This window comes from Cloeon dipterum, chromosome X (assembly GCF_949628265.1).
Source record: "Cloeon dipterum chromosome X, ieCloDipt1.1, whole genome shotgun sequence".
In the NCBI taxonomy this organism is placed as follows: domain Eukaryota; kingdom Metazoa; phylum Arthropoda; class Insecta; order Ephemeroptera; family Baetidae; genus Cloeon; species Cloeon dipterum.
The window spans coordinates 30639456-30663068 of record NC_088790.1 but is presented as its reverse complement, the minus strand read 5'-3'; the positions used below and the strand labels follow the sequence as shown (position 1 = coordinate 30663068).

Below are 23613 nucleotides of genomic sequence, written 5' to 3'. Positions count from 1 at the left end.
GGAACTCAATAATTTTTCTAAAAAGCCCATGTCATTTAAGTCGATCAAGACGAGATTTGACAATTGCTGAAACTTCAGCAGTCCGGCTATATCGTAATTATCGATGGGAGAGAAACCGCACAAAATCTGAAATTGAAGAACAACTCTTTTCAAGAGAGGAACGGACAGATGTAGGTGTTAAAATTAACATACATGCAGCTGTTGGACGTTAGAGAATTTTTTCAGCGCATCTTCAGCCACATCTTCGGCCAAAAAAAGCATCAAGTGAGTCAATTTACTGTTCCATTCGTCTCCAGTCACTTCAGCAATCTCCAAGCAAGTTGGCAACATGTCCACAAAATTCTCATCGTCAGGGTCTCCCAAAAACCTGAGATTGGGAAGGCAGCTGATGCACTCGAGCGTAAGCATTCGCCGATATTGATAATTCAATCCGAGGTCGTTTGAAGCTGGAGAAAACCGGAAGATTTCCAGATTCCCAAAACTCTGCTCAAAGTTGTCTATGTCGACATCAGACTCAGGTTCTATTTTGAAATAGAGAACCTTCAGCGAGGGTAGATTTCGACACAGACCCATCAGTTCGGAGAGGGAAAGGGAGAAGCGATTGACCTTGAGGATTTTTAAATTGGTCATCCTGCCAATTGCGCTGACCATTGCCGCGTCCATGCTGATGCAGCTGGCGTTTCCCTCTGGCAACAATCCTTCCATTATTTGCAAGTTGGATATGTTTGGTGCACGACGTGTGATCGATGTAAACAACTGCCGGCATAAAAGATTTAATTTGTTAATATAATGATAATATGATACTCAGCGGGATGCAGATTCGTGCGACGCGTAAATATGGCGTCCGGTGGAGTATGGCACGTGAAAAGGCGCGAAAAGAAGCAATTTTTGGTCAATAATTTGCATTACTCTTAACTAATTGTGTCTTTTGGATTGTAAAAACAAACTCTTGACACTCGTACGGCAATCCAAAGAGAGCTTTTTGTTTCCCACATTCACACGCCATCTTGGTCTGCGCAGTGGGAACCAATTCTATCGCACATCTGGCCCCCGCTAATTATACTTACATCTATAATTTGTGGATGATTTTGATGAAATAAATCCATGACTTGGGCAAAGTTCATTTCCTTTATCGCGGTAGAAACTGCCCTTTCCAGAGCATCTCTTCTATAGGAATCATCTTGATAATTTTCTTTATTGTCGAACAATTCCTTGACGAAATTGGCAAAGATCACATCGGGGGAAATTACAGCTGCTACTGGAATTTAATTTTGGCTTTGAAACGAAAAAACGCACCGGAGACACAAAAAAATGCTACAAAAAATTCCAACGAAGACATTAAAAAGCTACTTACGTGGCATGCTTAATCGACTTCTAGATTTTAAACAGACTTTCTATTATAAATCGCAATCCGCGCTCGGCTCAGTTTACGCTGTTCAGTGATGCAGCTGAAATCTCGATTTAGGTTGCGCGAATGAATGACTTCTTCCCTCGGCAGGTGATGAGTTGATGAGAAAACCTTGTTTCGTCTTAGGTTTATAGTAGAGGGGAATTGTTCAGGAATTCAAAAATTTCCTGGCATTCACATAAAAAACGCAACAATCTTTGCATTTTTCTGAGCAACAAATAATTCTTCTCTTTTCTTCTTTTCACCTTCTCAAAATTAAATTCCCAAAGATGATAATAAATCTCGCTAAAAATTTTGCTTATACTTTCTTTATATATTCTTTAAAATGTTAAAATCTTGAATTAATAGCGCAAAATGAGTCGGGAGAGGTGAACTTCAATATTTACTGCATATATATAGATGCAAATAGCGCGGTCCAGATTTCGCGTAAATAAAATATTGTAACTTAGGAATATTCGGGAATAATGGTTCACATCAGCGGGAACCAGATTGGTGCGACGCGCAGATATGGCGTCCGTAGGAGTATGGCGCGAAAAACCGGTCACGTGAAAATGCGCGTAAAGAAGCAAAAGTTTTCGTTGTGACATAATTTGCATTACTTGCGTACTAACTGTTTTTTTGTCGTAAAAACAAATTCTCGACACTCGTACGGGAATTCTGTTTCCCACATTCAGACGCCATATTGGATATGCGCAGTGCGAACCAATTCTATCGCACATCTGGCCCCCACTGGTTCACAAGAGCTGAAAATTTGCGCTCTTATGAATATTTTAAGCCGTAATTATTCATCTTATTTGGTTCTAAATTATCTATTTAATAAATATATTTTCTGGGTTAAACAGATATAGATTTTTTGAGGTGACTTGAACGCATGCAACAAGAGCACCACCTCTTGTTAAAAGTGTGTTTCTGCTATTTGCTCTTTACAGTCCTTTTTTGTGTTAAAATGTGATACAGAATTGTAAATAAAATATAAATTTCTCCGCATGGGTCGATTAACTTTTAAATTTTTGGTTTCATTAAAATATTTAACGCGTTTTTCAAATCAGCATTTATGGATTGTGTTTAATTAAATAGAAGATTTCCAATTTACGTTAATAGAATTATTTCTCGGAACAGAAGTTGAATTAAATTATTATTACCATTCAATTTGCAAATTAAGAAAATGAAATTTGAATGAGATAAAATATTAATTTTAGACAAGCGGATTATATGGTCACGTAGTTTCTTTAATTACTATAGGGTAAAACAATGAAAGAGGCTGGTTAATTAATTAGCTGCATTATTATATTGTAAACTGGAACTTTAACAATACAGCGAAAATTCTATAGTGTGTATTTATAACATTAACGATTTTCACCGTGGAATTAACTCAATTACGAACACTATATTGAAATAAACGAAATACGGACAGGAACGGAACATGAAATGAATTTGACTTTCCAAAAGTGTATTTAAGAGAGGAAAATAAATGTATAAGCTCAGTGAAATATTGTTTCTCATCATCCTCTCTGCCAAACTTGGAACGAGTGGAGAATTAAACTCTCGAGTGATTCGGGGGGTTACTTCGTCCACGGTTTGGCAAGCGGGTGTTTCGCCCGATGGAAAACATGGCCGGGGGAACGTGAGTGAGCAATAAATTCACCACACTTGTACAGTGGATGGACAAATAAAATCCAGGTAGCCGGGGATGAACTCTGCTTTACATTGGGAAATTGTTTTGCTATACCCAAAAAGATACCTGTGTTGCAATAGAAAATATTCTGACACAAAGAACGTTAAGTAATTTCGAGGGTACAATTTTTTTTGGTCTCCGAGCTGAAAAAATAAACTTAGAAATAGCGCGTTTAGCAATTTATTGATTGTAATCCTTTGTGGTAATCTGGGGGATAACTTAAATGTGGGATGAGAAATCAACGGGGACCAGATTCGTGCGACACGTATACGGCGTCCGGTGGAAAAAACGATGCGCGAAAAGAGGAAAGTTTTGGCCAATATTGTGTCAAAATTTGCATTACTCTTAACTATTAGTGTCTTTTGGATCGTAAAAACAAACCTTGACACTCGTACGGAAATCCAAAGAGAGCTTTTTGTTTCCCACATTCACACGCCATCTTGCATCTGCGCAGTGCGAACCTATTGTATCGCAGTTCTGGCCCGCCGCTGCATATTCCCAAGATTTTTCAATTTTACTATATCTGCCAAGATCTTTGCTTCTAAATTTAATGATCTGACATATTTCTCAATTCAAATATAGAGACATTCTATACAAATAGGTTTTAATATCACTAATGATATCTTGCAGCACGAGTGAATTTTCGCTATAGAGAACAATATCATCCGCATACATTAAGATTATATATACACAAGATTACATACCTAAGATTATATGTATAAAATTATAGATTCAGTGATAAACTAGGTACGGGCAGGGTTTTCTTTCATATAATGCACGAAGGAACTCGGCGATGCTATCATCTCCGATCCACTGCTCAAATTTTACACCAAATATAAAATGATTGTCTATCAGGTCGCTTTGCAAATAAAAACGCGAGCCAGGACAGTTATCAAAATTCATCTGCAGATTGAAATCAACCAAATTGGGGAGATGAACCGCAGCAACAGCGACAAAGTCCCTGAGAGCCTTTAGAAATTCGACGTTGATTTCTTTATCTTCTTCCTCGATGGGCGCACAGAAATTCCAACTAAGATTGGTGAGTTCGCACAAAATCTTCTTCTCAGCCACCAACGACGTCAGCTTTCGGAGATCCTTAACACAAATCTCGTTATGGTCACAATAGAGGGAAACTTTCCGCAGATTTGGTGCCGCCAGGATGTTGGTCACTTGAAATGTGTTGTTAAGAGTCCTGCAACAACCAGGACAGGCATTTTTTTATTTTAAACTTTGTTAAACTTTGGCCGACAGAGTGAAAGAAGTTTCAAGAGGAAACACCCTAAAACTATAGATCATCTATTTGCAGAAAACATAAAATTAAAAAAAAAATTGTTTTAACCTGTAATAACATATATGTGCATGACACGCAAACAAATTGTAATGTACGTTTACCTTTTGTAATTGGAACGAGGAACGATATATAACGCTCGGTATTTTTGAATATTTTAATTTAAAAAAATGATTTCGTTAAACAATCCAATTTTTAAAATATTTTCTCCAAGCATGGGGTTTCAACAACTCGACAGTTAAAAAACATAATCACTGCATACAGAGCCGACGCCAAACACACAGGCATATCAAAAGCAAGCAAAAAATTTTCCTCTAAAATCTTACCCTTGTGGTTGCCATTCAAGTTCTCGCAGCTGCCCAAATGACTTAAGAGGCTTCTTGTCATCTAAACCTGTCACATCATGCAACATCAGCTTCTGCAGTTTTGGGCAAGCATCGAAAATCCTTTCGAACGAAAGGTTGACGACGACCTGCCAATCTGATATCTCGATGATGAGAGTGTGGAGGTTGGCTCCATACGCCTCTAAAAATGAGTTTAGGGTTGAAGAGCGCCGAGTACACAGCGCTAAACTCTCGATGCTTGGGAACTTCAGGATCGAATCGAGTTGGTCTTTTGGCTCAATCTTGGAACAATTTGCCTGAAACATGACGTTGAATATTTAAATGACCGACCTTGACGAAGTTGCTGAGCACAATCAATCGATTCTAGAGGGTAGAATTAGGTGAAGTAATTATTTTTCCGAGCATGAAGTCCAGCACGACGTGCGAACTTTTTTCCCTTTTAAATCTAATAAGTCAAAGCTGTCCTTTCTTCTCAAATGATGCTCACGAACTCATTACACGTTATTCGTTCAAAACGTTTTCTAGTAATGAAAAAGAAAAACGGGGAATGACGGAATGAGGTTATTGATATAAGATGTGAGGGAATGAACCGTAATTGCATTCACATGCTTAATTAAAATGTTGTGCGATAAATCACTTACTTTTAAATGGGTCACGTTGGGAAAAGCCGTTGGCAGGTCATTGGTTGTTGGAGCTGTGTACAGATGACGCAATTTAGATGTTTCTTCTGGAATCGGCCATTCGTGAGTAGAAAAAAATCTCATGTTGTCAGCAAAATCTTTGACGACGTTTAAATTTGGAAGGTGCTTAATCAACATTTCCGCAAATGAGTGTTTGGGATAAGAAAATAGGAACCAGAACACTCTCAATCGAGAAAAGCTTGATTTGACGTCCTCGATGTCGGCTTCTAAGTCTTCAACGCCAGAAAAATCAATTTCTTCGCATTCTACGTGTTGCAAATTTTTTAAATTTTTGCAAAGACGCTTTATGGTTCGGTATTCAGCACTGCGCATCCGAATCACCTTCAGATTTTCCATTCTTAAAATTGCGTCGATGGAATTGTTATCCAAGAACTGATAGTCAATCGGACATAATGTCGATGAATTTGTAATGATGAGATCCAGTTGCTCCAATCGAACAGCTTTGTTCGAAATCACCTCCAGGACCTGCCCGCAAATAATATTTAGGCTCCTCAGAAAATATTTATCATTAAAGAAAATACCTTCGTGACATTTTCAGATAGAGACACAAAGATATTGTTAATCAATCCATCCAGAACGATTTTTTTAATTTTCGGGCAAATCAGCTGTGAGTAGGCCGTAATAATCCTATCAATGTGTTTCTGATCGTTGAAATAAGTGTAATTCTTCCACTTTCCCGTCAGCTTACGTAGCACTTCCTTACGAAGGGGAAGAGCTAAAAATGGATACAAGCACAAAATTAATTTATACAAATTTATTTTTTAGCTGAAAACAGAAATTTTCAGGTTCTGCTGGCACAACGATTTAAGACGTAATCCTAATGAAATCCAAAATCAAATCAGCTAATCGTATGCCAAGAACCATTATAATTCAGTGGATCATAACTTCATCACTATACCAAAAAGTAAATTTTAAATCTTTTTTATTATAATATGCAGTGATAAAAATTTTAAATTACTAAATTTATATTTACGGTTAGCCTGAAATAATTAGATACTTACGTAAATTGTCCAATTTGATCTCTCCTTCGGTATATAAATCGATCCAATCGACGGTATCCGCGATAGACCCGATAAGACGCTCTTGCAAGCTCTTTTCAGCCCTTCTCCTTCTCCTCAACAATTCAAGAAGAGCTGGCACGTTCACTTGCAAGGGAGCCATTACCTAAATAACACATTAAAACTTTTTTTAAATTGTAATAACCATGTAAAACTTAAATTTCTGCGGTCTAAAATTTAGCGAAATGTAAATAATAAGATCGTGGAAGAGTTTTAGCGAAAATCGAACAAATAGTTGTAGAAAATCCCATCAGCGAACTCCATGAAATACAGCGTTAAATTTTCTCATTTGTGAGTTCAACAAAGCATTATTGAGACGGCATTAAAAATTCGTTAAATAAAATCTCGTAGCTCTGAAACAACATTTTTATTTATTTATTTTTTTTTTTATAAATTAGTAAATCGCAATCAAAAATCCAAGTCGTAGGCTATTGGATGCTTTTTCATTTGAGAGTAAGCGGCTGTTTGGATCCATGCAACCTATATATAGGGCACGAGTAGACACGAAGCTAACGGTGTGTGGAAAATAATTATCGCGCCCATAGCGCCGGATTTATTTGCCCATTTGCTCCCTGACTACCTTTCGTCTTGTACGGCGGCGGCCCTGGGCAAAAATTCACATAAGAGGTCAAGATCACGGATGCAAAATTTATCTGTGTGTGCCGTTCTGTGAGCCGGCCGCGACGAAAATGGTTTTGTTTTTGGGAAAATTCGACCGTTCATCGCAGAGTCGTTCACGACCCGTCATTCGACAGTGCTCGCGAAGGGCTTCGACCTTGCCCAAACGACCTTTCTCCGGAGGCGGCCAGCACCGGGGGTGGCCGCAGAGCGAAGGCGGCCAGCAGCGGCAGGCTATACCGATGACGCTTGTCAATTTGACAAGGAAAAATTTTTAGAGGCAGCCGCATTTATAATTGCTGCGGCGGCCAGCGTGAGGCGGCCTGCGCAATGCGGCCGTGGGGCGACAGGCCGCAGTGTACGCCACGGCGGCCAGCGTGCAGCGGTGACACGGTTTAAGCTTGTCAAATGGACGATGAACGCGCGCGTTTTAACTAGTTTTAAGCTTGTCAGCGAAAGTATGCTCTGCCAAGCTTTTAGCTAGTCAAGAGCTTAAAATCGTGACGAGTTTAGAGCTTGTTAAAAAGCGGTCATCGTCAATTAGACAAGTTTTTTCCTTGTCAAATTTACCCATTTTAAATACAGTGCAATGTCGAAGCGCGGGGCAAAGGGAAAAGCGCTTAGCGGTGAAGCGATTTTCAGCTGCGCGGCGACGCGCGGAGCCCGAATGATTATTTTCAAATTACGCTGTTTTTCCAGAACTACACTGTGGAAAGTCAGCCCATGCAACGATTATTTTTTATTTTATTCATGCATTTACCATTGACCCAACGTTTTTTTTGGTTTAATAATTCGACGGGACGAGGGATGACGGCCCGCGACCCCTCCCTGGAAGAGTTTCGCAAAGACCCACCCCCCGTCCCACCTTGGCGACCTTTTTCAGGGTGACCGACCCTGAGATCGCTCTCCGAGTCGGTTTTTGGCGTTTTTTCCGGGTGTTCCAACGGCGCCGCCGGGTCCTCGCTCGACCATCGGGGGAGCAACGGACGCGCCTCCACTCCCAACGCGAAGTGCAAAGGGTATTATTTAACATGTAGGAGCCAGATTTCAAAATTTTCAAAATGTGACGCAAAGGAGAAATAATATTTAATTAACATTGGAAACACACCACCGAATTCATAAATGTTTTCAATAATTGTTCCCTTCTGGCCTCTGCTCGTTGGGTGGGCAGAAAAGAATACAATTGAGTGGCAACGAACGAAAATAACAAAAATGTGCTATTGTGCGTCGCTGGAGGAGCGTTGGCCACCTGCTGCACGTGTTGCATCGGCCTTTGTTGCTTTGTTGCTTTGGGTCGGCGGTGCATTTGTTTGTGCACGTACGCAGCTCTAAAAATCTTCGTTTTCGGACGGGCTACTACTTCTTTTTAACGCAGAGAAAATTTGAACGAATAAAAACTTAAAAATCTTTTAAATATTTGTTGAAGAACATATATATTTACTTTTTTTAAATCGAATTTTTTAGAAAAAAAAGGAACCATTTAAACTCAAAATTGGTCTTGATTTTATTTTTTCATTAAAAAAGGGACTGATTTATTTCACAATTTTCTTTACCTGACCGAAAATAAATTCTGCGCGTAATATTATAAGTTAAAGAGAGCAGCGAAAATCAAATTTTACCAACAATAATCACAAAATTAGTGCGGATTACAAATCAAGGAATAAGTTGTGTCAAAAAATACCTTTTCCAGTAAATAATAATAATAAAATGTGATCAAACAAGCAATCGTTTTCACTTTTGGACGACAATTTAGATGATTTTGATCGTCCGTATAGACGGATTTGTAAGATTTTACGGTGTCAAAATTTTCCACGATTGAAAGCGTAGGAAAACATTGCTCCTAACATTGAAAATTTTCGGTTTTTGTCGTTGGCAAAGAGACGAAGAGAAAAAATGGGCAAAAATTCAATGCAAACCTACCACGTTTTGTTGTTGTAAAAGTTGGCGTTGAGATGGTCACAAACAGGAGAGACGCGGAGAGCAGATGCTTGCTGTTGCTCGCGTATCGTGAGAATGACGAAAATATTTCAAGCGAGTGAGAAAAAAAATTGCCTCACGCCGGCCTCCCCGCAGCACCCTCGCTTCCCTTCCCTCGGTGCATTCACCAAACGCACAATGCGCTTGGGCAGAGCACGTGTTGCACAAAAGGGGCTTACGAAATTCTTGGAGAAAAAACACAATTCGTGCGCCTTTCAAAAGCGTCCAACAACATCAAAAGCCACCCAGTATGTATCGCTTTTCGTGCCTCTCTCTGCTTCTCAATTTATAATCATCGCATTTATTTTCTTCAAAATAAGGAAAAACCACCTAGAAATTACTTTTCATGGATAAATTAGTTCCTCTTGCTCTACATGTATATCCACTACCGCAATTAATTTACGTATTGCAAATTATTTAATTATTTTCTCGAAAGTTTCTTTCTGTATCCAAATAGACGATATGAGTGCGTGTCGCGTGAATCCAGCCGCGGGTGATAAATAATTTATTAATAAATGTTGAAAATCTTGTAAATCAATTGATGGAAATCGAAATTAAAAAATCCCTCTCCCGCGTAGAAAATTTCCAATGAAGCGGCGAAGGCAGAAAAAAATGGACAAAGACAAAAATACGTAATGCTTTTGTGATGCGCGGAGAGAGCTCCTGCTGAGGGGATGCTCTTGCACAGCACACTGAAGCTCTTTTGTTGCTTTGGGTCATGCGCCCCCATCAGAATTCCCAATTTTTCACGTCTAGGGTCTGTTTTGTGTGCCACTGACTGTACAAAAAGCAAATTTAAACAATCCGCCAGCAGCCTTTTGCGTTTATAGCAATAATATCACCACTCCCTGAGTGTGTGCATATTTCCTAGATATTTTTTAAGGAAATCTCTACATTTCATGGAATTAATAATATAATTATAAGGAATATTGGGGAATAAATATTTAAAATATTCGATTAAGCTGAAGAGTTGCGCTTTTATGAATATTTTAGGCCGTAATTAAGTGTCTTAAAATTTACAATTAGTTGTGGTTGGATATTTTTCTCAAAAATCATATTATGAACCATTTTTTTTCTTTTTCTAGTGCGATTAATTTAATTTTGAGCCAATCTTCAACAATTCAACTGTGGCACGTTATTTTTCTCGGACCCCACACAAATAAATGCTCTGACTCTGCATGGCCACCCACCTGTCCATCCCTGTGGTGACGGCGGAGAAACTAACAATAAGCTGGATGAATTTATTCACAGCGAGGAGCGCGCGCCTCTCCGTCAGCTCCGTCGCGCCGACCTTTTCTGAAGGCACCCACCATCGCTCTCTTCAGTTTTAATTTGGGATTAAATTTTTAATAAATTAAAATAGTGCCGGAAATAGATGTTTTTTAATACAGAGTTGGTTCAATAAAATATTTAACAGAGATTGGCGTCTAGAAAACCATATCAGGTGAATTTTAATTTAGATCCTGAATATCTGAATTTTAATTAATTGGAATCCCGTACCGGAAATAGATGTTTTATCCGTCAGATAAGTAAAGAGGATGCCGATTTTTAATTTTATCAAATATATTTTTATTTTGAATTATTAATATTGCTTTGCAAAATAAATAAAAATATTTTTCCTTTTTTTATCTAACATAAAAAGCATTCCATACTTCCTATTCCATTTATTCGCTTAAAATTTGAAATATCCACGCATGCAATTTTGGAACATTCAAATTATCACAGTAAATTAGAAAATCGCAAAAAACGCGTTATAAAAAGCTACATTTTTCCGATGTTTAGAAAGAGAAAACAGATGAAAGCTGCATAAAATCACTAAGTGCAATTGTTTATGAATTATAATTAAGATTTTGTAATCTTAGATAAATCAAAAGCCATTTTGGGAGTTGCCTGTTTGAAAAACCTTTAATACAAATTTCCTAACAATTTCATTTCGCATTTAAAATAATAATCTTTATATCCTATCAGCATGTTGTACCCTGCTGGAGGGCAGAACAGTATTTTTACAAGATACATTTTCATTCCTCTAAGCCTTTCGAGGAATAAAGAAATTTTTAACCCTCAGCCAAACACAGTAAGCGTCGAATAGGAACATGTACCCTGTAAATTTAAAAATAAATTAAATTTTGCTGAATTAAAGTATATAGAATTAAGGCTTTTACTATTAAAGGTGCCGATTATTTGGTGAGCTTCGTCATAATGCGGATTCAACTCGGCTCTAACTCTGCCAAGCCACGCCGCCAGCTTTGGCCGGTTGGCCCCAGGGTCGTGACCCACCATACCTATATATTTTTGCGACGAGCTATGTTTAATATTTAAAAAAAATATTAGGCGTATTTTATTACGAGGCTGTTCCACTTCGCAGGCGCCAAGGATGTCAGCAATGGAAATTTTATCTCCGGCCAAGAAGGGCCGGTCTTTGAGCCAAATATTTTCAATCTTGTCCAAAGTCTCGTTCATCAATTTCAGTCTTTTTTCGATCATTTCCTCGTTTGGAGGGCGTCCACTCAAGATTGGCAAAAGCAACTATAATTAACGAGACGAGGATTAAAATTTGTTTACCCATAAAATAAAATAATTTAATCTTATTGCCTTTGCCCTGAAGTACAGAAAGCAGTTTGCCCTGGTGTTTATGTGCTGCCACTCGAGGTATTCGTCAACTCGGGCCTGCATTTGTCTGTCCTCAGGATACCAGTGGTCCGCCACGTCGTTTTCTCGACACAAATACCGCAGAATAGCAATACTTGAATAATTAGAAATTAATAATCCATGTTATAAAATCAAAGATTAAAGTACCTTTCTGTGAGCTTAAATCCATTGTGGTCAATTACCGGGACCAGTCCGAAGGCGTTCACTTTGGTTTTGTATTCTTTTGAGTGTTGCTCACCTGAATTAATCAATTTAAAAAGCTGTAACAATTAAAACGAATTTACCTTTAGCAAGATTAACATTTTTAGCTTCAAAGTTGATATTTGTCTTCTTCAAAAAAATATAAAGGGCGCGAGAAGGTTGGGACATAAGGTTGTAGTACAATTTTAAAGCCATGATTCAGCTTGAATAATTACAACCTTTGATTTGTTGATTAAAGATAATTATAACATTTTTGCAGCTTGAGATTATCTTCAAGTGTTTTCTTCTTCTTGTTTTGGTCTGGCTGCATAAAAATCAAAGGCCGTGCCTCCCATAGCACAGCTCCACCAAGCGGAAAATGTTGGAACGAACGAACGAACGAAATTAAAGGTTTTTAGTATTTATTTCAAAAAATCACAGAAGATATTTTTTATAACAAGCAATATATATTTAATCTGACTAAACTCTACTCATAGTTGAGCAACGAACCATATTCTTGGACCCCATAAATTTTTATTCTGTAAAAAAATCCAGTTTAAAGCTTTGACTTCTCAGAGTCGTCGTCGCCGAGAAGCTTACTCGGAGTGAAATTTCCAGGATTTTCGTTGAATTTCTTGGTAACCAGTCTGACAACCTTGTGCGCCTCCTCGTAGTGCGGATTGAGCTCCTTTTTCACGCGGTCCATCCAGGCGCTCAGCACCGGTCGGTTGGCGCACGGATCGAATCCAGCCATGCCTAAATCCAAGATTTAATTAAAAAATATTTTGTCAAATTAAGTTAAGGTTATTACGAGGCTGCTCGATTTCGCAGGCGCCGAGAATGTCGGCAATGGAAATCTGATTTCCGTTCAGGAAGGGAGTGTCCTTCAGCCAAACATTTTCAATCTTGTCCAGCGTCTCGTTCATGCTCCTCAACCACCTATTCACGTCCTTCTCGGACGCTGGCTTTCCAGTCATCATCGGGTGGAGAAACTAAATTTAAAATAAATAAATTAATAAATGTAGCAAAAATATTTTATATTTGGGAATGAGGCAAGCAAATTCAAATATTTTATTAGTGAACAACTTATTTTACGTAGAAGACTTGGAAATATCAAGTTGGATTACCGAAAAGTGAGCATTTCCAAATTATTTCTTCATTTCAAACCTCCCGTAAATAAAATTTTAAGAATTATGGACTGAAAATCATTATAAAATTGCTGTAATAATCTTAAAATTTTCACAAAACAACATAATCTTTTATCTTGAAACCCTTTTAAATTAAAAAAAAATTGCAGGTCGACGACGGTAAAGGTAACTTTTTGAGATCGTTTTTAAAAAATTCATTTTTTTCAGGGAGTTTATTTATCTCCTTTGATTTCTTACAGGTTCAGTGTCGAAATGTATGCCGTGGAATTTTTCACTGATAGAAAATTTCATAATTTCAATCACGATAGCTAAGCGCTAATCTTTTTTTGAATTAAAAAAGTGGCTCAAAGCTGCTTTGCCGAGCATGACCTTTAAATTTAAATAAAATATTGATTATCCACTTAACTTTACACATTAATGGTGGTTAAATTTAACCATTTCAGGGTCAGGCTCCAACCCTGAGGGTTATAACGAGACAAAAATTGTGCAAAATCACTGATTACAGGCAATAAATTGAATATCCGAGGATATCCACGTATGGACAACTGTTCAATTTTTATATCTCGAAGAATATCTAATTTCTTGGTAGGGTCTAGGGTCAATTATTTTAAATAAATATTAGTTTCTGCCGAATTACCTTTGTGCGGAAATACATGGCGCAGTTGGCTCTGGTGTTCAAATGCTGCCACTCGAGGTACTCGTCAACCCTGGCCTGAAGGTGGCTGTCCTTCGGATACCAGTGGTCCGCAACGCCCTTTTCCCTGCTCAAATAGCGAAGAATGGCAACACTGCAAAAATTTTATTGTTAATTAAATTTTATTGCTTTAGAGGTAATTAATAACCTTTCGGTGAGCTTGAATCCATTATCGTCAATCACAGGCACCAAGCCAAAAGGGTTAACTTTTTCCTTATATTCATCAGTGAGGTGTTCACCTGAAAGATTAATTATTACTGCGTTAATTCTCCTAAAAAATATTAATTATTGAAGTTACCCATTTTCAGGTCGACCCTCTTGGGTTCAAATTTGATGTTGGTTTTGGTGAGGAAAATGTAAATAGCCCTTGCAGGCTGGGACATCAAATCGAAGTAGAGTTTTAGAGACATGTCGCTGCTGCCGTCTTTCCCTGCCATAAAAATTGAAAATTAAAATAGAGCAATTTTCTGTTGAGTTCGAGGAAAAACGCGCCTCCTATGAAAAGACTTTGCTCGTGTTCAGATTAAATGTACATAATCGTGAGATAAGATGATATTTACTGATAATTATTAAAGTTTTGTGTTGGAAAATTGTGAGTGTAAATTTAGAAATGCTGATAAAATGGCCAACTGATATGAATTTTTTGGACAATGATCTCTAAACTGTCTTAAATCGTATTATTCTTGCTCTAAATTACACGAAAAATTTCCAGATTTTGCTTTCAATCTATTTATGGACTTTGGCTAGCTAAGTTGCTATGCGAGATTGAAGATTGAATTTAACCAGTTTTTTTTTGTAAATATCTGCGCACATAACATGAAACTTTAATTATAGATTAATAACGTGCATGCATTTAAAAGTATCAGCGATTTTTACTTATTTAATTTCAGCTGAAATCTCGACGTCTCACAAACAATCAAAACCCCAGAGATTATGTCTGTATCTGTATCTGTACGATCTGTACATAGATTGTTTACAAAATCGTGAGAGCTGAGAGCAGTGATAGCAGCCACGCCCCCTTCTAACATGTGTTTTCAGAATCAACATTCTTTGCCGTTGGTTTGGAGTGGGGAGGTTGGCATCACTGCGACGACCGGGGCCTCCTAGAGACTGTGTGGGGCCTGATTGGATTATTAAATATTATATATTTCAAATAAAGGACTCATTCTTGCGAGAACTGACAATGAGAAGGATGATAATTTGATAATTTTTAATTAAATAACAAGTGAATGTTGTTGCATACTTTCATTTTTTATTAATGGCGCGATTTACATTTTTATATGAATTCAAAGTATTACATCAAGGGGTCCAAACCCACACACTGTGCAATATGTCAAGAGTAAGCATTAATTGCACTGAATTCACTTCACGCCTGAATCCTAGTCTGTCTGAGCCAGCTCCTTTAAAAGTTCTTTTTCATAGTGTTTTGTCGCGAAATCATTCTTAATCCTACTTAGGTAATATTGGGGTACCCTCGCAGAGAGGCATTCTATATCTTTGTTTAATTCTTCCAATATTTTTGTATCCCCTTCTTGATTTACATCCGGGTTTTTCTCGATGTCATACTTCAGGGCTAACATGAACCGCAATTTTTCACTCTCGGCCTTTCGACTATTCACTTCCAATTTGCGAATCTTCCACAAGGTCAGGGATCGATTAATATGTGTACGTCTTGATTTTTGGAGACTGGCTATTTTTCCTATTTTTTTGACTCTGCGTTTTTCTACGGCTGCATGTAATTTCTCGCGGATTGGCAAAGATCGTTGGGCATCATCTTGATTGTTGGCAGAATTTTCTGCAGGCGGTGATGATGATGATGGACCGTCTGAGCCGTTCGCGCCGTGTGTTTCATCCTCCTGTAACAATAAATTTGTTGATTTTACAACAACGATCAAATGAGTAAAGCAATAATTGTCTGAAGGAAATCAAGATCTATTAAATAGTTTAAATTCAATGATACAAATTAAACCAAAATGAAGTAGACTAGATGTTTTTTGTTTTATTTTATTCATAAAAATAAAGGGATATTTTCTCTAGTGCTTTAACCCTGAGCGCAGTGGTTGTCTGTTCACATGTTGATTTTTCACGCACCCCCAGCAATGCGCCTGTCGATCCATCACTGTCAAAACGCACAAAAGCGATCGCCCGCGAAGGAAAAATACATAACTGACCAGCGGGCGACTATTTTAATTGTGAAGCAGCGCGCTGCGTTTTGCTTCACGCAGCCTAAATATGAGCACGTACAAATATTTCAGTGTGCATTAAAAAGTTACTCACTTTCTGCTGAGCTACTCCGCTTTCAGAGACATCCATGGCTGGCACTCGTACAGTTCACTGCTGGTTTTCAAAGAGAAATGAGTAAAACGACCCAGGCCTCACTTTTAGTACAACAATGTTTTGCTCCCACTACCCTGAATTTACCACCACCACCACAGAAAAATCCTCAAACTTGCTTCCCACTATTTTCGTTTCTTCCAGAAAGCACCCTTTTTAGGAGTGTTTTTTTTCTCTTTGCTGGCAGTGCACACATGTGCCCTGGAAATGACGCAAAACGCACACCCTCTCATACCCCACCGTCAACATAATACTTTAAGCCGCGTTTACACAATGTGCTTTTGTGTTCAGACCGGCCGTTGGCGAGAACAAAAGGTGTTTTTTCTTCTTTATTTCAATTTGTTGCGCAACTCAGTGCACAGCAAGCCTAGAAAACCATTAACATTACTTCACCCCCGCGTCTATAAAAATTGTATGAGCTCGAAAAACGTTTTATGGCATTTCAAGGTCCAATAAAACGGTGTGTGTCGCAATGGATGAGTGTGCACAGCATTGAATGTGAGCCTAAAAAAATCAGGTAATAAATTTTGAAATAAAATATAGATGACGCAAAGGCACAGGGTATAAAGCATTTCAAAATGCTTTTAACTAGTTTTTTATAGCATGAAATGATTTTGATAGGAGAAAGGGTTGATACTGCATAAGCCTGAAGGATCCTTGTTGCCAATTATTGTGGCCTGTTACTGACCTTAGAGGCGCCATGACCAGGCGCCAATATTGAGAAGTCAAGAGCACCGTATATTTTACAGAATTATTGGCATTTATTTTGGAAGCGTGAGACTTTAACGTGATTTTCGCGCCCTCAGCAAACGATTTTTCAGAACCAACCCCTGACTGACGCGTACAACTGGCAGCCAAATGCACTCTCTCCCAGAGACTGCATTTTTTGGGCTTCCTCTGAGATGGTTTTCCGACCTCTGCCGAGCAACACCTATCGTACAGCCAGAGTAATTTGAAAGCATTTTTGACAAAGTCTCGTCTGCGTTTTAATAATTAAAGTAACGGTAAATATGGCCAATATCGCGATTCAGAGCATTTTTATAATTGTTAGAGAGACACTTACGTTCCAATAAAACCACATCATGGACCATTGTTAGACAGCAGTTAAATGGCGGAGCATAATTTCTACTTTTCCATTCGATAAATACAGAAAATTCAAAGATTATAACGTAATTAATAAGAAGGAGATTAATTACAGCCGAGTTGGTAATAATTATGACCGATTGTTGGCATTATTAATCAGCCTAGTCGAATAATATAGTTCAGCGGATCACAGTTTAAGGAGAGTGAGTTTATTGTTAGAAGCATAATTAGAGGGAGCAAATATAATAATAAGCGAGGCAGAATTAGTAATATTGAGGAGAGGCTTTTGAGAATGGCTTGGCCCAGCAGCAGATAGAGTGTTAAATTGAGAGGTATCGGCGCGGCGGTGGCGGCGGAGGTGCAGGTTTGCTCGGCATGTCGGACAGCCTCTGCGTGGACCGTAAGTTACAGGCGTGATGTTACAGAGATAAATTTTACCCCACCAATAATGCTTCCTTACTAAAAACTAAAAAATCGCCAAACGTTTTTAACTGCATTGACTTGGCGCGTTCTAATTTCAAATAAGAAAACTGCGAGTAACTTGTTATAATTATAAAAACGCCCTAAACGCCTCAAATAATTCGATAATAACACGGAAGGTACAGCCGCAGACTCCATTTACAACACGGCATTCAGATACACGTGCTTGAAGTCTTTCGTCTACGTGAATGCTGGGAAAGTGGGCGTGTGGTACCGAATCAGTGATCCAGACATTTTTGCTTATTTTATCAACTCGGAGAACTCTACAGAAAGAACTTACGTTGACTTTTTTGTCTGCGAGAAACCATAAAATGGTATTAATTTCTTTTGTTTCTATTACTGAGGCAGAATAAAAAAATATTCTGGGTGAAAACGACTGTTAAATTAAAATACCTTGAGTATGAAGTATAAGAGCCCCTTGAAAATGAGTCAGGGATGAAAATTCAACGCCTGAAATCGGAGAAATACTGTGCCGGCAAGCATTCGAACTGCGCGTGTTGCATAACAAGGAGTTAGGTTTTATTTCTTTCACAATTAAATAGGTTTGAGACTGTACAAGCCTAGAAGGTCCTTGTTGCCAAAGCATCTACTGATCCCTTATTAAAAATCGCTTTTATTTAATTGTATTAACTCCATTGTTCCTTAAGAAACCCTAATAAATGTGCTAGTATCGTATTAAAAAAACGCCCAAGTTAAATGAATTAAAATAATTAGAAAAAAATAAAATAAATATCTAATCTATGAGTTACTTTAGCTCTTCAGCTTAGATATTAATTAATTTAGCTTGTTAACCATTTAAATTATTTTTCACTTGAGTGATTTTTTTGCAATTTACGCAATTAATTTGTTTTCTTATAAATTTTTAATATTTTTATCGACGAGCGTTACTATATCTTTAAAATAACTTTAAAAATTACTTTCGTAACCAACTTTTATTTCTAAAAATAATATTTGAGAGCATTTTTCCCTATTTCATATTCAATATTGTCCTGGAAGAATCTTAAAAATATTTTGAAAGCGTCCAATTGTAGAGAGAATTTTACATTAATGAAATGCGTAGTTTGGCTCGCGCACTGTCGCAGCTACACAGGAAATAATGGATGGAACTTAGGTCACGTGATTTATTTGCTTTCCTGATCTGCGGGATATGGAGTAATAATTTAACTGTTGCGACTGTAGAGCCACATCAGTCCAGCTTACAGTCGACTCAATGCTGCAGCGATGAACGTCACATTTTGGAGCTTGGTTTTGATTTGTGCGGTGGTCCTAATTCAAACGGGCCTTTCAAAAAAGAAAGTAAGTTAATGTATTTGAGCAGTTTTCCAGCGAATTTAGAGTTTGGAGGTAGATTGGACGTGGTTTTTTTGGCGTTTTGTCGTAGGAAAACATTTGTTTGCTCAAAGTAATTGTTAATAAATAGAGTTGAGTTAAAAAGATTTAAATTTTGAACTTTTTAATTAGTGAAAAGATGTGATCCTTTCATGTTTTGAGCGCATGAAGTTCTGATTGAGTGTCGAAAATAAATTATCACATTTTTTATTAAGATTCTTTTTAGTTTTATCGCTTTTGTTACTATTTTCGCATTTAATAAATTTTCTTATGGAAAATATTGGGAACGCCACCATTCCCGAGCTTCACACCTGGAATTTAACCATCTATTAACAAGTGCTTTAAGCATAAATAAAAGTTCCACTTAAAAATTCAACGCCAAACACATCCTAACTTCCAAATTCTGCTCCTGTTTTACATATCCAAAGGAATAAAAGGACGTTCCTAACTTTTTTTCATTTATTCAGGTAAAACTTAAGTCTTTAAAAATCAGAAAAAACTCGGGTATGATTGCTATAAGATTTATAATATTAACAAAGCAAAAGAGAGATTTAACAGCTCCGATTAAAATTTATATTGCCAAAATATCAAGAAGAACACAAATTATCCGGTGTTGCGGATTCAAAAAATGTTTGCCAACGAGGAACAGCACCTCTAATAAGACAAGCCAAGTATAAATTTAATAATTTTTATCAAATATTATAAATATGGTTTCTCTAAAGCACGACCGAGTAGCTCCAACATTCCCGCTAATAAATACGGACGGCAAAACAGAAAGCAGCTCCAAACTGCTGCCGACTGAAATTAATGAAGACGTTGAAACGACTGTAATTACGGGAATAAAATTTAAAATTAATGTTGAATAAGTTAATATTTTCAGAAATCAAATCAAGATGCAAGCACAGCATTTGTTGAGTTCAGCACGCCTGAAAAAACTGAGCCAACTATTTCTGATGTCATTTCGAGCGAAGCCTCTACAATAAAGGCTACATCAGTCACAATTTTAACAACAGGAACGCCACTAATCGATGCCACAACTAATTTTACCTCGAAATTTGAGATTGGTTTTTTTTAACTCTCTTTTATTTAATATTTTAAGAAAAAAATAACATCTGGCAGCAACCACTTCAACAACAACAACAACAACTTCTACTTCAACAGCGACAACTTCAACTGCAACCATTTTAACAACAACCAGTACAACCATTTCAACTACAACCACTTCATCAGTAGCACGAACAACAACAACATCAACAATAACAACATCCACAACAACCACAAGAACAACAATAAAAAAGGTATACATAACACTGTGGCACTAATTTAAATCAATACCATTTTTAAAAACAAAATTCTACAGATCATTATGCCTTGTCTCACAACGTGCGAAGATTTCAACAATTTTCTTTCTGTAAAATTTAAATCAAAATTAATTGAATTTAATTAAAACCAATCTACAGAATCACTCGACAAATAGACCCACACAGTGTAAGATTTTAATATTTTTTATTTAACCTCATGACAATAATATATGTGTGATTTTAGGAATCCCTGTTCGACTCAGACGGAAATTTGATAAGCATGAACTTCAATCTGTTTTTTTATTAACTTTAAATGAAATTTTCAAACAGATAAAAGATTATACGGAATTTGGATCGATATCGGCAAATACACGTATCTCTTGGGAAACAAACCGGTCTAAAATTATAAAACAATTCATTATAATATAGAGTAATCTAAAAATTAATTAATTTGTATAGATGAATTGGGAAGAAAGCTACCAACAGTGTTCTGCTTTAGGAATGGAAGCTCTCAACTTGGAAGACGCTTTCGAACAAGAAGGTTTGACCAATTTGACCGTTGGCATCAATTCAGGTTTAATTCCTATATCTTCTCAGGCCTCATTTTTATATTTTTAAACACAATTACTTAGCTGACTGGAAGGCGAATTTCAATTACTGGACCGCTGGTCGGCGGCAGGGGGCTTCTCTTAGCCAGTGGGCTTGGTGCAAACCCGATGGACCCACATTTTTCTCTACAGATTTGAAATGGGAGCACGGGCAGCCAGACAACGCAGGCGGAAATGAAGCTTGCGCCCATTTCCGCTTCGTTTTGAATTCCACGGGCACTATCATCACGGACCGCAACTGCATGAGCAAATTCATTTTTGCTTGCAAAGTAATTTTATTTATTTAATGGAGCAGAATCTCATGAAAATTTAAAATATTTAAGATGCAGATCAGCACAACCCCAAAGCCATGCATTGTTTCCTGCCCAAAGGACTCATGCAAGAGAAATGTAATTAAAATTTTTGAGTATTAGAATGAATTATGCAAAGTAAGATTACAGGCATCTTTATTCGACTGGGGAAACAACCTGAAAAGTGTGCAAATTTATAGTTTCGCTTCTCAGACTCATAAAATTTAAAAAAATGCAGATGGCTACGTTTATGGCAATTGGTACGATGGATGCGGCCGCCAATTTCTATTTTACTCGAATAATCCCGTAAATTAGTTATAATTTCAACGAAAAATAATTATCTCCATTTTTCTATGTAGTCAAATTGGGCCACTGCCTATCAACAATGTTGTGGAATTGGCTTGAATCTGGCCTCGATGGAGTCTGAGGGGAAACTACGGTGCTTATTCAACGTAGCTAAAAAACGTATTAAAAACCGAAAATTGAGACAAAATACTGCTCAACTATATTTTAGTATACTATTCTGAAAATTTGGGGGATTTTTGGCTCTCTGGTACTGATATGGGATGCCCTTCTAACTACCACTGGTGCTCCCTGAATCGGGATTTCATCAACCCTGAGATCAGGTGGAAGGATGGCCACCCCAAGGTGGGTCCAAACTGCGTTTATCTCGAGGTGAGGAACGAATCGATGCTACTCGCCACTGCCGACTGCAACGAGGGAAAACATTTCCTTTGCGACGCGAGAAAAAAGGCGACAGTCCAAAGGGGGATGCAGGGAGAATGCGCTGAGATTTGGGACATCACATCTGGTAAATGGTTTTTAAATTAGACTTATAGATGATTTGATCAATTTTGAACAGATCAAATTGACTTGCTTCTGAACGCCAGTGCTTTTCTTTCTGCAAACGTCTCTTTTAATCTTAAAGTATTTTTCTCAATATTTAAATACAAAAACTTACATATTCCTAATAATAGTGCTTTTTGAAATGTATCGGGGTTGAATTAGGATTGGTAAAAGCTTGTAGAACTTAGAAAGTGCAAACAATAATCGCTTTTAATAGTTTGACCTGGGTGCGCTGGTGAAAATTGCCGCATTAAGACAGATAGAATTCGTGTCCCAGGACGAACCTTTGAAAATGCAACAAGGTTTTGATGCCTTCGATATGTGCAGTAAAATTAGTATCAACGAACTTAAGAAATAAATAAAAATTTTGCAAATAAAAAATAAAAAAAAACTAGATTCTAACGATGAATGCGTGACTGCATACGAAACCTACAAGTGCGGTCAGCAGAATCAGCCGGATTTAATGTCCAAAATAGTGACTAATAATTTCGACAACGGGACAGTGGTAAAAATGAATAATTTTTTATAATTCCACACACCTCTGAATTTCTAGTACACCCCTCCGATGCCGTGCGCTCCAGTTCGCAGATTTTGTCAGCTTCCGAATATGATCCCTTGCGAAATAAACGTAAAAAATACTATTTTCATTGCACCCTAATATATAATTAAATTTGCGAAACTAGCAAACACTTTTAGACGCACTGAATGCTGCTGGGAACGGTTCAATAATTTACTATATTAATTATATCAATAATTAAACTATTTTTCTCTCTCAAAGATTCTCTTGGGCGTTTGGTAACATACCAAAATGAGACGTATTACGTCAGCATTCATGATAGTTCGAATGGACACGTGAGATTTGAATATAAATAAATTTTTATTTTTATTTATAAATTAAAATAATATTCAGAATCCTGTGGCGGCCTACAAACAGTGCTGCGCTCGCGGAATGCGACTTTTCGAGCCTCGGACCCCCGCATTGTTCAACTGGTCATACTACTCCTTGTACCGTAATGAAGATGCACATTTTTCCACTGTTATATTCAAACAATTTCACTTATATCTAGCATTTTCCACTCCGAGTAATATGATCGTTGGTGAGACAGAGTTCATAAACCAGACGCACGAGGTGTGGTGCCGCAGCCGAGTCGTTGTCCCAGACTCCCTTTACAACTATCTGCCCAGATACCCGTGCTTTAAGTCTTTCCTCTACGTGCATGATTGGAAAGTCGGCGTTTGGTCTAGAGAGAACGGCGACATTTTTGCTTATTTTATCAGCTTGCTGAACTCTACAGAAAGAACGTACTTTGACTTTTTCGTCTGCGAGAAACCATAAAATAATATTAATTTATGTTATTTCTCTTTGGGTATAGAATAAATATTGCGTTTCTGTGTGAAAACGACTGTTCAATTAAAATACCTTCAAAGTGACTCCTTAAAAGGAAAATTGAACGCCTGAAATTGGAGAAATACTGTGCCGGCAAGCATTCGAGCTGCGCGTGTTGCATATTAACAAGTCAGGATTTAGTTGACTTTCCTTATTTCTACTTTTGTCAGGAGGTATTTTTTTCTTTTACACAATTAAATGAGGTACATAAATGA

At 37.5% G+C, this 23613-nt stretch overlaps 2 protein-coding genes across 2 annotated transcripts; one reads left to right on the top strand and one right to left on the bottom strand.

Annotated features, from left to right (window-relative positions):
- Nucleotides 1–10946: 10946 nt before the first annotated feature.
- On the bottom strand, nucleotides 10947–14751 carry LOC135946395 (uncharacterized). The gene is made up of 12 exons (XM_065494605.1): nucleotides 14617–14751; nucleotides 14039–14170; nucleotides 13889–13979; nucleotides 13684–13834; nucleotides 12710–12890; nucleotides 12468–12654; nucleotides 12003–12118; nucleotides 11866–11956; nucleotides 11662–11812; nucleotides 11415–11595; nucleotides 11232–11351; nucleotides 10947–11169 (listed from the first exon to the last, which is right to left on the bottom strand). Exons 2-12 carry the CDS (start codon nucleotides 14148–14150, stop codon nucleotides 11096–11098), a joined length of 1455 nt encoding a protein of 484 aa, XP_065350677.1. The 5' UTR covers nucleotides 14151–14170; nucleotides 14617–14751; the 3' UTR covers nucleotides 10947–11095.
- A 4396-nt stretch (nucleotides 14752–19147) lies between these two features.
- Nucleotides 19148–23405, top strand: LOC135946097 (uncharacterized). The gene is made up of 23 exons (XM_065494146.1): nucleotides 19148–19470; nucleotides 19525–19637; nucleotides 19689–19793; nucleotides 19847–20264; nucleotides 20327–20377; nucleotides 20427–20454; nucleotides 20512–20662; nucleotides 20727–20841; nucleotides 20900–21144; nucleotides 21199–21264; nucleotides 21316–21349; nucleotides 21404–21471; nucleotides 21525–21630; nucleotides 21680–21976; nucleotides 22028–22092; nucleotides 22143–22178; nucleotides 22229–22346; nucleotides 22407–22516; nucleotides 22565–22639; nucleotides 22695–22731; nucleotides 22790–22863; nucleotides 22922–23021; nucleotides 23079–23405. The coding sequence occupies exons 8-23, from the start codon at nucleotides 20727–20729 to the stop codon at nucleotides 23345–23347; spliced, it is 1815 nt and encodes a 604-aa protein (XP_065350218.1). The 5' UTR covers nucleotides 19148–19470; nucleotides 19525–19637; nucleotides 19689–19793; nucleotides 19847–20264; nucleotides 20327–20377; nucleotides 20427–20454; nucleotides 20512–20662; the 3' UTR covers nucleotides 23348–23405.
- The last annotated feature ends 208 nt before the right edge of the window (nucleotides 23406–23613 follow it).

Bases quoted from the DNA above. Each gene is read 5' to 3' on its own strand.
- LOC135946395 (XM_065494605.1), bottom strand. From the start codon at position 14,150: ATGTCTCTAAAACTCTACTTCGATTTGATGTCCCAGCCTGCAAGGGCT. The intron at 11,957-12,002 runs GTAAATTCGTTT...TGATTAATTCAG, and splicing joins AAATGTTAATCTTGCTAAAG to GTGAGCAACACTCAAAAGAA. The intron at 11,813-11,865 runs GTACTTTAATCT...TAATTATTCAAG, and splicing joins GGATTTAAGCTCACAGAAAG to TATTGCTATTCTGCGGTATT.
- LOC135946097 (XM_065494146.1), top strand. From the start codon at position 20,727: ATGAATTGGGAAGAAAGCTACCAACAGTGTTCTGCTTTAGGAATGGAA. The intron at 21,350-21,403 runs GTGTGCAAATTT...AAAAAAATGCAG, and splicing joins CTGGGGAAACAACCTGAAAA to ATGGCTACGTTTATGGCAAT. The intron at 23,022-23,078 runs GTAATGAAGATG...ACTTATATCTAG, and splicing joins GTCATACTACTCCTTGTACC to CATTTTCCACTCCGAGTAAT.